A 13,542-nucleotide genomic window follows, 5' to 3' on the forward strand; every position below is an offset into this window, starting at 1 on the left:
ATAAAGCATCCGGTATATTTAACTGGGTTGTTTTAACGTGTAAGCCTTACAACCCGCACTCAGATAAATCACCCCCTCCCACCCCCCCACCCCACCCCCCACCTCACCTCCCCTTCCCACCTCCAGTGTGTGTGGTCAACCACTCAAGCCGTAAGGTCACATTCTGAGAGAACATTACTTTGTAATCTAAGGGCTGTAACACACGTTATTATTACTTAAGTAAATTCTTTGTTACCTCCCTTGTATCAACTAAAACTCTAGAACTAGCATCTAGATTAATCTAGAACAAAATAATAATGCAGTGGCGTAGCGAGGTCGGGTGTCACCCGGTGCGGCACTTAATGGTGTCACCCCCCAGAGGCGTGGCGACCCTTCCCGGGGTTAAACTTTCAAATTTTTGATTTGCACCCCCCCTCCTCCCTCAAATTTTTTTCGCTGTATATTTTGCAATTTTTTGCCTTGGTGTCACCCCTCTAAAAGGTGTCACCCGGTGCGGTCCGCCCCCCCCCCCTCGCTACGCCTCTGTAATAATGTAGACTATGGATTCAAAAATCAAAGATAATAGGTTTTTTAATGTATCGTAAAACATGCTTTAACTGTGATGCAAGCAGTTAAAATTTTTTAGAGCTCATATAGATGTAAACTAATACCCATGTAAAGTTGTATGTGAATTGTGTGAAACACCACTACATAATTTAGATCTAGGTCGTTGGCCTGCCGGCCGAAATAGAAGTCTGGTAGCCTATGGTTGTAGGCGTTAAACCTACTACGAATTAGTTCGGAATTAGGCTACAATGACCTAAATTAATAAATTAATAAGATAAATAATAGAAAACTCAATTAAAACTTTAAAATATAGACTAGAATTATAGGATACCTACTGTGTAGTAGACCTAGTCTAAAAACATGATGAATGTTTTCTTTTCTTTTAATTTTTGTAAGTTTTTGTCTCTAGATCTAGGTGAAATTTTGTATTAGATCTAGACAACTTGAGACTATTACTATTATACTGCGACACAAACAAATAAACCTTCTTACTGTATATGGGTTTAGGTTAGGTCAATAATAAACCTTCTTGCTGTCGAAGGGTTTAGCTTAGGTCAATGTGTACGGTCACTGGTCAACACTCCAACTTGAAACTGCGCCGCGCCAGAAACACGGACACCTGACGACACGGATTGTCGTCTCGCGTCTTTTTTTCTGTCCGTGCTAGTCCGTGCTGACCAATAGGGGTTGAGCGTCTACCCCAGCTGACCAATAAAAGATGGCCATGTGTTTTATATCTAGACACCGTGGGCCCAGTTTAGGGCTAGGCCCCTATAAGTATTCTCTTTACGAGTCACTAGTGTTTCACCAACATCATCAAACTAACACTAAGTATTCCAAAATGTGCTAGCCATTTTGTTCTGTTTCAATGTTTGACGTCAGACAGACATCACACGGTGGGTGAAAGGGCTTATGTGTACAGGGGCGTATGTGTACAGGGGCTTATGTGTACAGGGGCTTATGTGTACAGGGGCTTATGTGTACACGGGCTTATGTGTACAGGGGCTTATGTGTACAGGGGCTTATGTGTACAACAGAGGCGTACTCAGGTTTTCAGTGTAGGGGGAGCGAAAATAGCAAAAAAGGGCGCCGAATTTGTAATATCTTCTATATAAGTATATATATATATATATATATATATATATATATATATATATATATATATATATATATATATATATATATATATATATATATATATATATATATATATCACACTACAACCAAAAACAATGAACGCAGCATAATCTGTTTCGTAACCCTTGTAAAAAAAACTACATTATAATTCCTGGGACAAGCGAAAAGGGGAAATAATCAATATCTTAATATAAATATGTATATTCTACACATTTTATTATAAATATCGAAACAAATCAATAATTACTTATGAATCTAATAAAGCAGCTTAACAATATTTGTTTTTACAAAAGTGTTTTGTCTATAATCAGATCTAAATATATTGTCATCATAAATGCAAAAATATATTACAGCATAATGAAAGTTTTTTAAATCAGAGTTGGTATAAAAACTAGTTTTACAAAGTATAAGTAAAACATTCGGAATAATAGTCTACATACAACTAAAATATTGGTCTTCCATTACATATCATTCACTTTTTTAATTAGCTACTGACTTTATGTGTTCTTTAAAGATAATTTTTTAACATTATGAGGAGGTATGGGTTAGATCACTGCTCACACACCTTTTACTGGCAATTGCAAAAACAATATTCACAGAGATTTACCTTTCAATAGCTATGATTCTGGCGGCATGGTACTTTGGTACATCATTACGCGTTCCAAATGTACTTAACAGATCAGTTCGGGGCGGGTTGGGAGGAGGGGTTCAGCTTCATTCACCACTGTCCGGTCACTTTAGGTCAATTATCCAATCCAGCGTATACCAAGGTGTGACATTAATGTCGCTCTACACAATTGTGGTGGTGATGTGGGGGTGGATAACCAACTCAGAGTGAACATAGCGTCAGTTTTTAGATGACTGTTCTAAACATAGGGGTCATCCATAAATGACGTCACGCTTTTTTGACGATTTTTACCTCCCCCTCCCCTCCGTCACACGTCGTCCCAAAAAGCCAGACCTCTCCCCCCCCCCCCTAAAATGACGTCACACCTCAGCCTACAACCCCCCTCAAAATTGCAGTTAAATTTTTTTGAACAGCTATATTTTCCCAAAATCGTGTCTGAACTCTGTCAAAATATAGTATTTTAATCAATTGTTATTACAATTTATTAAAACAGTTTTCTAAAACGCAAAATAACGTCTAAACTTCGTTTTCTAACATTGCTTTTTTATAATGCAAAAGTGTGACGTCGCACCATCTGAACCCCCCCCTCCCCCTCATCACACACCGTCATAAAATTTCGGACCCCCCTACGAATGTGACGTCATTTATGGACGACCCCATACATATTCAATTACGCATGTATACTGATTCAAAAGTAGATTTAAATAAGTAGCGGATAATTAACTGTGCGGTCAGTGTAAGTTTAAATTGAGTTGTTTTTTTTTATATATATAAAATATAGCATTGTTCAAATATAATATAGATCTAGATCTAGTAAACTAAAATAATTATTAATAGAAAGTTGATACTGTTTCATTTAATTTGTAATCGTAATCAAACTGTCATAATACTACCACTTCATCGTGATGATGTCGATGACCTTGTCAAAATTTCCCCACCGCTACGCAGTTCGACCATAAGTAAATTTAAATAGAGGTGCCACATTAGTTGTATTTGTGTCTGTATTGTAATTTTAAAAAATAAATTACACGATTTAAACTGTATATATAAAGTAATTATGATTGAAGTTTTACATGTAACATTTTCTAATTCAATTATTCGTAAACAAATACATTATACAGTTGCCTTAAACTTAACACCCCTCTTGCCAAGTGGTACTGCCTGTAGAGGTTTTTTAAACAGTGCAATGCATCGTAATGGTTATTTTTAGAATGACAAACTGATACAGCTGCTAATACGTGTTGTAAACGTTGACTCTACTAGTCTATTACTGTTATAATTAATTGCTGCATGAAATAAATCTTGTGATTTGCATAGATGTGCCGACCAAAGATAAGTTTTTAACAAATATCAATGTTTAAAACTTTGAGTTTAAAAAGTTTCCAAAAAGGCGCCACTTTGCTAAAAATGGCCAGAGGGGGAGCGGTCGCTCCCCCTGCTCCACCCCTGCGTACGCTACTGGTGTACAAGGGCTTATGTGTACAGGGGCTTATGTGTACAAGGGCTTATGTGTAATGGGGCTTATGTGTACAAGGGCTTATGTGTAATGGGGCTTATGTGTTTATGCAAGGGTATATACTATTTAGCTCATATCACTCCATCTCTCATATACAGTGGTATCATACAATGTTCTCATATACAGTGGTATCATACAATATTCTCAAGTTTATGAAATAATTTGAAAGTTTTTTTCTTAACAAACAAAAACCAAGTCGTGTGACCATGCTTTTGTCGTGTGACCATGCTTTTGTGAAACGTGTAATTAAAACTATAGAGGTGTGTACGATTCTGTCTAACAATGCTTTAAAAACTTAAATGTGAAGCAGATGTAACAATGTTCTAAAAACTAAAGAGTTTTAAAATTGTAAAATTTCTTACCGTGGGATTTTGCGTGTAGCTCCCATAAGCGGCTGGGTGTGGAGCGGCGTAGCGGTAGCCTGGTCCTCTGTAGTAGGGATTCGAACCCCAAGGGACCTGCGAACTGGTGTAGATGGTCGCGTTGGCAGGGCCAGCTGTGGGGGACATGGTGCCAGGCTTCACTGGGGGCCCTGGGTGGGACTGGGGAGACACAATCAACAACAGGGTTAGCTGTGGGGGGACATGGTGCCAGGCTTCACTGGGGGCCCTGGGTGGGACTGGGGAGACACAATCAACAACAGGGTTAGCTGTGGGGGGGGGGGGGGGACATGGTGCCAGGCTTCACTGGGGGCCCTGGGTGGGACTGGGGAGACACAATCAACAACAGGGTTAGCTGTGGGGGGACATGGTGCCAGGCTTCACTGGGGGCCCTGGGTGGGACTGGGGAGACACAATCAACAACAGGGTTAGCTGGGGGGGACATGGTGTCAGGCTTCACTGGGGGCCCTGGGTGGGACTGGGGAGACAAAATCAACAACAGGGTTAGCTGTGGGGGGGGACATGGTGCCAGGCTTCACTGGGGGCCCTGGGTGGGACTGGGGAGACAAAATCAACAACAGGGTTAGCTGTGGGGGGGGGCATGGTGCCAGGCTTCACTGGGGGCCCTGGGTGGGACTGGGGAGACAAAATCAACAACAGGGTTAGCTGTGGGGGGGGGGGCATTGTGCCAGACTTCACTGGGGGCCCTGGGTGGGACTGGGGAGACAAAATCAACAACAGGGTTAGCTGTGGGGGGGGGGGACATGGTGCCAGGCTTCACTGGGGGCCCTGGGTGGGACTGGGGAGACAAAATCAACAACAGGGTTAGCTGTGGGGGGGGCATGGTGCCAGGCTTCACTGGGGGCCCTGGGTGGGACTGGGGAGACAAAATCAACAACAGGGTTAGCTGTGGGGGGGGGGCATTGTGCCAGACTTCACTGGGGGCCCTGGGTGGGACTGGGGAGACACAATCAACAACAGGGTTAGCTGGGGGGGGGGGGGACATGGTGCCAGGCTTCACTGGGGGCCCTGGGTGGGACTGGGGAGACAAAATCAACAACAGGGTTAGCTGTGGGGGGGGGGACATGGTGCCAGGCTTCACTGGGGGCCCTGGGTGGGACTGGGGAGACACAATCAACAACAGGGTTAGCTGTGGGGGGGGGGGGACATGGTGGCAGGCTTCACTGGGGGCCCTGGGTGGGACTGGGGAGACACAATCAACAACAGGGTTAGCTGTGGGGGGGGGGACATGGTGCCAGGCTTCACTGGGGGCCCTGGGTGGGACTGGGGAGACACAATCAACAACAGGGTTAGCTGTGGGGGGGGGGGGACATGGTGCCAGGCTTCACTGGGGGCCCTGGGTGGGACTGGGGAGACAAAATCAACAACAGGGTTAGCTGTGGGGGGGGGGGCATGGTGCCAGGCTTCACTGGGGGCCCTGGGTGGGACTGGGGAGACACAATCAACAACAGGGTTAGCTGTGGGGGGGGGGGGACATGGTGCCAGGCTTCACTGGGGGCCCTGGGTGGGACTGGGGAGACACAATCAACAACAGGGTTAGCTGGGGGGACATGGTGTCAGGCTTCACTGGAGGCCCTGGGTGGGACTGGGGAGACACAATCAACAACAGGGTTAGCTGAGCATCGTGTAGGCCTAGGATGATATTTTTAATTTAAACTGAGCATCGTGTAGGTTTTTAGCGCAAAGCGCTGAGGTTCGAAAGGATTTTACCATAACGAATGAGCGGAGGTTCGAAAGGATTTTTACGTAGGTCTGTGAATTCTAAAAAATTAATTAAGGAAATTGCGCTTAAATTGTCACTAGACTTTTTATTAACTTGTTTCGAGAAAACACTTTGAGCCGGAATGTTCGTTGAATATGTTTAGAGTGGATATGATATACAATTATAAAATTCTGAAGGTTTTTGAAAGATTTAAGTACTCCTTCTGAAATCGGCCAAAAATTGATAGAGATCTACGTAGTGGAGCTAATAATTATGTGTGAAATTTCTCCCACCTAAACGTAAGTTCTCGTGTTCTCCGACATCATTCAAAAATTGCCTGAAACCAGCGTACAAGATAGAATTCTTATACAGTGGTGTATGCAAGGTGGGTTAGAGGGGGTTATAACCCCTCCCATGGAATCACATCCCTATATATGTGTTTGTGTGTGTGTATGTGTGTGTGTGTGATTGTGTGTGTGTGTGTGAATTTTTATATATGGGAAAAAATGTTAACCCCTCCCATGACAAATTCCTGGCTACGCCACTGTTCTAATATATGAAATTTCTTCTACCTAACAAACGGTAGGCCTACTCAATTTATCGTTATTTCAGAAAACTACTACTTACGGAAATCGGAGGTATCGCAAAAATTTAAGCCAAGTTAATTTAACTTATATCTAGAATCTCGTATACCTAACTGAAACAGTACTCAATCTATCTTGTTTCCAACGGAAATAGAGCAAAGTACAATTTCCGTTTATCGGGATTCGCTCAAACGTTGAGAGAAAACTACAAATTTGATTGCACTTAGACATCTACGTATGAAATCTATTAATTTTAACTAATGGGTACTCAGGTTATCGTGTTCACACACAACATCAAGATTTGTCTAAATATCGATTTCTATTTTTGCACTATGACAATACTTTTACTGTACTCCGTATCAAAGAAAGTAAAAATCAAAACGCCTGCTGTCTAGTAAGGGAGACTTCAACAGCCGGGGACAAAAAGGAAAGTTACGGTTGGGGCGGGGACCCAGACAAAAAGGAAAGTTATGGTTGGGATAGGGACCCAGACAAAAAGGAAAGTTATGGTTGGGATAGGGACCCAGACAAAAAGGAAAGTTGCGGTTGGGGCCCTATGCTTATGTGACCTACTTAGGTCTTTCTTTTTCTGTTATTTAGTTTTACATTTATTTAATCCACCTTGAATGGTCTGTGGTGTTATCCAGAAATTTTCCATCATGCTATGTGGTGAAATTCACCCATAATTTCGATTGGTTGATTCGTACTTTGGCGACTTCCTACCCAATAGTCTTTGACTGTAAGGTGGACATCCCATGATTCTGGGGTCGCATAAATACCAGGAAGGTTCTTCTCTCGTGGCAGTTGACCAGACATTTTACCGAGATAGAATGCCATGTACGACGCCATGTTGTATTGTATAAGTTAAGCAGTATTTTTCCCTAATTACCTGTGATTTAAGTATTTTTCTATGTGTTATTATTCAACTTTATAATATTTTACATGGAATCTAGAGGTTTTTATTTAGACTAGTATACATTTTAAAAGGTTGTAAATTGATTAAAAGTGTTGTTAGTTACAGGAGTTCTTCGTGTTTTCCCCCTAGACGTTAGATACGTGTTCACTGAGAGTTTTAGTTGTCTGGTACTCTTTTAGCTTGTAAGTCATCAGTTTATAACCATCTAAAAGAATTCGGTACGTGCGTTAGCTTTACCTGTGGTAGAGTAGCGCCGTAATACTCACAAGGAGTAAAAGAGAATTAAGTTAAATCAATATTTTAACTGAGTTTTTTTTTCACAATGCCCGCATTGACCAATATCACCTCCCAAGTTACGGCTAAAGTCTAACGTTTTCTTGATTTTAGACATTGGTCGGCTAGTCCGCAAACCAATTAGGGGTGACCGGCCAAAGTCCGAATTTGAAGATCATAAGCAAGGTTAGGGTGTTTATATATTGTTATGATCATGAACCTAAGGGCTGCACTACATTGTTCGCGGAGGTACATCGGTATGGTTTCCTGGTGGAAGTTTTGTACTTTCTCTTTAGTTCTTTGTATGTCACACACACTGTTAGTCATACACACACACACACATACTCATACACAAACACTCATACAAATACACGCACACTGAAACACTTATTTACATACACACAATACACACACTCACCAATATACACACATTCAAACATACACATTCACACTCACACACACACACTCTTACACAAAAACTCATGCACACTCATACCAACACACACACACACTCAAGTTCCTCGGACTTCGTCCAAGAAAGCCGGCCAATGCGTGCATTTTGGGCTCAGACCTTATTACACACACATACATATATGCACACACATACACACACACACACATATATATATATATATATATATATATATATATATATATATATATATATATATATATATAAATAAGGTGGTGCCCCTAATAACTCCTCTGAATCTGCCCCTGGTTTCACTGAAGTTAACAATGATGTAGCCTATATATGATGTGGTTAGTCTAAGGGAGGTTATCTGTGTTGTCTGGGGGAGAGAATTCTTTATGTCTAGGGAAGATAATCCGTGTGTCCCCATTCTGTAATCAATGCTGTACGGCAAACGGTCGGCTGAACGAATGGAATGAACTATGAGCCCCTCCCCCTCCTTGTTTTATCCTCTGCCCCATAGAACTGTGGCCGGGGAGGGATACGGATGAGATAAATGTAACGTCCGTTAATATGACAGGCTCGGGCCCAAAATGGAAACAGGTAAAATATGTGCCTAATGTTTGCCTAGGATAGCGGAAATATAACAGGCCGGAATGGGGGCATGCGAGTTCCGTGCACATTTCGCACTGACCTCATTTTTGTTGTCTTACTGACCTAATATTATAAATACTAATTTTTTCTAAAAAATGTCTTCCTAAGCTGACTTCTTGCAACATTTCTCATCCATCTATTATATTCTCACTTTATCCCGTCGTATCATAATTAATCATTTTACCGCGAAACATGACAACATGTTTCTTGTTTAGTTATGGAGTTGGTATAATTTGTTTAGTTTTCCGTTTGCTCATTTTTTTTTTCGTCAAACCCCCGCTGCTGTGTTCAAAACCCCGTCTTGGTCAAACATCTAAGGTCAAAGGTCAAAGCCGTTATCACTAAAGCACCTGTGCTACAAGCACCTAAAACCGCAAATAGAAACTCATTATACTAATACACCTCCTTTTAGTCATAATACAAACTCATTATACTAATACACGGCCATTTAGTCATAATACAAACTCATTATACTAATACACGTCCATTTAGTCATAATACAAACTCATTATACTAATACACGTCCATTTAATCATAATACAAACTCATTATACTAATACACCTCCATTTAGTCATAATACAAACTCATTATACTAATACACGGCCATTTAGTCATAATACAAACTCATTATACTAATACACGGCCATTTAGTCATAATACAAACTTATTATACTAATACACGTCCTTTTAGTCATAATACAAACTCATTATACGAATACACGTCCTTTTAGTCATAATACAAACTCATTATACTAATACTCGTCCATTTAGTCATATATCATGGGGGGGGGGGGATGTTACATCGCAATGTACTTGTGGTCGTTCTTGGCTAACGTCTTCAAATTATCGATTTAAAAAACAACTTCACGTGCATTTGTTGCGTAGTTTTCCCTTGCGAATTTTGCCGGTCAACCCAAAATTAAAGCCCAGATATAATGCACTCATTTGAAAATTGGCTCCATTTTTGATGTAAGAAAGGTAAGAATGTCAGAAATCAAGAAAATTTTAGGCCTGGTCAGTCAGAGGTGATATTGGACGACATGGGGTTTTGATTGTAGGAAAAAAGTCATAGGGAAAAAAACACAGGAAAAAATACGCAGAAAAAAAGTCACAGGAAAAAAGTCACATGAAAAAAAGTCATAAATATATATTTGCATGGGATCTGTAAATACTTTGTTGTATTAAATATTCAGAAAGTGCTAATCAACTTAGATTAATTAAATATAATGAAATGTGCGTAGGTAGTAAACGTATAGTGATATTACAACACACGTAAAAATTTAGTATGAAGTATTTAGGTTTTAATTCCTTTATACATATAATATTTAATAGAATTTAATAAATTTTTTTCATAGTGTTTGTTAAATACTAACGGCTAAAAAAAAAATGCAAAGCACAATGATCTGCCTAAATTTCGTTTATAATTAACATTTCTTGGCCGTATTTAACTAAATTCATTACAAAAGTTGAGGTTGGTGTGTAAATTATGTTACATTATTTTCACTTATTAGTGCTATAAAACATAATGCTTTTATCGTTTATAAATATGATACCAAAAAAAAAAACAACCCACATCAATAAACACCCACAATTTTACAATTCCCAACAATTAAAATAAAATTTTATTAAAGATTTGTATGACTTTTTTTCTGTGACTCTTTTTCCGAAAAAAATTTCCATTGTGACTCTTATTTTTTTTTTCCTGTGACGTTTTTCCCGTTCACGGTGGGTTTAGCCAGATATATATATATATATATATATATATATATATATATATATATATATATATATATATATATATATATATACATATATATATATATATATATATATATATATATATATATATATATATATGTATATATATATATATATATATATATATATATATATATATATATATATATATATATATATATGTGTGTGTGTGTGTGTGTGTGTGTGTGTGCAGGCAAACAAGGTTAAACAATAATAAAAACACGTTGTTTGCATGCAAGTGTTGGGCTGATGTTAGTTTGACCGAATATGTCCGAGGCGAGACTAGGGTAGTGAGATAGTGAGATAGTGAGGTGATGAGATAGTGAGGTGATGAGATAGTGAGGTGACCAAACTCCCGTGCCCCGACCTTGGTTGGCTGTGTGCCACAAACTCCTGGCTGGCCGGGCTACTAATGAAGCGTCAAAGTCATCTGTAAATGAATTGGGCACGAGTACGAGTGAAGGATTCTTTGAGTAATCTGTCGTCACGCCTCCACTTCAGCTCTGCTCCAGCCCCCCCCCCACACACACACACAGCCCCAGGTACACAAACATGTAGTTAACCGTTATCTTTTCAGTTCCAGACCACGTGGGTAGCTGGTGTTTAAATACATACACATCTCTATCAAAAAGTTAGCCTAGACATCGGCATGCTATAGACAACAGGAGAAATTTTGTCTGACTCAGGCGTCTCCGTATTAATATATATATATATATATATATATATATATATATATATATATATATATATATATATATATATATATATATATATATATATATATATATATATATATATATATATATATATATTTGTCTTTCTGTTTTATAATTTATTGTGCATAACCCAAAGAATGATACCTATATCCGCACCACATCTATCTATAAATATAATTCTCCTCTTCGAGCCGTTAGAAAACAAGCTGCAAACGCTCTCCCTACCTCCCCACCCCTACATGGTTTTAGTGAGCTGTGTTCACTCTAAATGTTTACAAGCAGAGCCAACGATTTTAAACGTAGGGGGGGGGGAGGGGGGGGGGGAAAGGAAGGGGGGGGGGTATGGTCCTTAACGAGCTACTTATAGTGTTTTAAAGAAATATTTTCAGTGTCAGCGTTGGTACTGTCGAATTCACAAATTATGAATTATTGAAAATTAGAAACAACTAAATAGCGGCGTATGTTATGCCGCGGGCCGGCTCGTACTTTTAATTAAGACAGTTTACCGACTGTCTTATATGTCTGAAACTGGTGTGATAGGCTCGATATTATTATTAATATACTAGCGTGCCCGTCCCCATGCGTTGCTGCAGGGATAGAATAAAGTATGACGAAATATTTTAAGAGGGTTTCATCAATGCGTTGTCTATCCTATATTCTTAGACGCGTGATCTTGTTTTCTAAAACCGAGTTATTAAATGTAAACAATGCCTGCGCTATATTTCTTGTGTCGTATTTGTCGGGGCACGGGTTTACCTACACTACCGCCCAGCACGCCCTATGGCGTGGTCTATAAAAGCCTTAACTGTACGATGATCATCCTCCGTAATATTAAGGTACAACACAATTAAGTGACTGCCCTGGTGCATGGACGTAGAGTGGCGCTCTCGGGAGCCCCCGGTTACATTACCCCTGGCTCGGTTTAACCATCACATGTCATGTGCCACCATGTCAATTTGTAGGGCGTTCCTTAAAACTAACATAGGCGCCATAGTGTTCATAGGATAGCCCGGAGCGCCAAATCTCACCCTGACAGGGCGCTGGCGGACGCGCCTGATTCAATTTAGTGAACGACTATAGTAACTCATCGTATCCAAAGCCTATCACACTCTTTAAAACGATCGCATGCAAAATAGCGCTCACATAATTGCCCGGGGCGTCAAATCGCCATAGTGCTCACATGGGAGCCCGGGTCACGCAACTGCTGGGGCGCCAGCGGTTGTGTCTGTTGCAGTTTTACCGCAGAATATAGTAGTACCCCCAACCCGCTTTTCAGGACGCCGAATAAACGGATACGAAGTGCTAAAATAGCCTGTCTGGAACTCTGGGTGCCAAACCGTGTATTGACAAAAATGGCTACCTCCCGAGCGCCGCATATAAAAAATTGTAATTTTATGTTTTGTAGAATCCTTCTCGGGAGTAATTTTATCAACTCATCAAAGTTTCATAGCAGCTTTCGGATGAACAGTGTCAGATCGCATTCGACTTTTATTTTTTTATATACCGTATATAGAGAAAAAATCGCAACATGTCGGGGCGCCACCCCTGCGAAGTAGAATTTTTTTTTGCGCAGAAACCCCCACAGGAGTTTCTCAACAACTTCCCAAAGTTTCATGGCGATGGGATGAAAGGTATGGTAATGTATAAAAGACAGACAAACATATATATATATATATATATATATATATATATATATATATATATATATATATATATATATATATAGTGTTTACTTAGCTGAACACTGGCAAAAAATAGCGAATACATATATAGCCACAAACTCATTTCTTAGTGTTACGTTGGATAGTCCATCTATCAAAACGTGGCGTAAGACAGTCCATTTGTCACAAAATTAAGTTCGACATCCCATCTATCACAAAATTAAGTGGGACAGTCTATTTATCACAAAGTGACGTAGGACAGTCCATTTATCACAAAGTGACGTTGGACAGTCCATTTATTACAGTTAACCTACCTTACAGGAGAGACTATAGCAGAGAACGGTTCCAGAGACAGAATGTAATCCTATCGAGCATCGATGGCCCGTGTTAGAGTCACCTCCCCTGGCCTTCTCTCCCTTGATTCATTAATTAGCACATCCAGCTAGCAGAGAACAGGGGAACGAATCGGTGGGTGACGACGTTAAAACTTTTTCATAGGACTTGTAACCCGGCTAATATTTGTGGGATATGAGTTGTGTGTGTGTGGGGGGGGGGGGCTTAAAACATTACAAGATGGTGACGTGTTGGGAAACGACGTCTCAAAAATTGGTATAGAAAGTTTAATGAAGGCAGCACG

At 40.1% G+C, this 13,542-nt stretch overlaps 1 protein-coding gene across 5 annotated transcripts in view; it reads right to left on the reverse strand.

Moving 5' to 3' along the window:
* The window catches only part of LOC131932568 (RNA-binding motif, single-stranded-interacting protein 3), a 136,872-nt gene that overhangs the window by 118,173 nt on the left and 5,157 nt on the right, over positions 1-13,542 (reverse strand). For all 5 annotated transcript variants that reach the window (XM_059289523.1, XM_059289503.1, XM_059289516.1 and 2 more), the window contains exon 2: positions 4,190-4,369. In XM_059289523.1, coding sequence (XP_059145506.1) covers positions 4,190-4,369 — 180 coding nt within the window. The remainder of the gene's footprint in view (positions 1-4,189; positions 4,370-13,542) is intronic.

The sequence above is a fragment of the Physella acuta genome, unplaced genomic scaffold (genome assembly GCF_028476545.2).
Source record: "Physella acuta isolate Inbredline_101_S28 unplaced genomic scaffold, ASM2847654v3 ptg000105l, whole genome shotgun sequence".
In the NCBI taxonomy this organism is placed as follows: Eukaryota; Metazoa; Mollusca; class Gastropoda; family Physidae; genus Physella; species Physella acuta.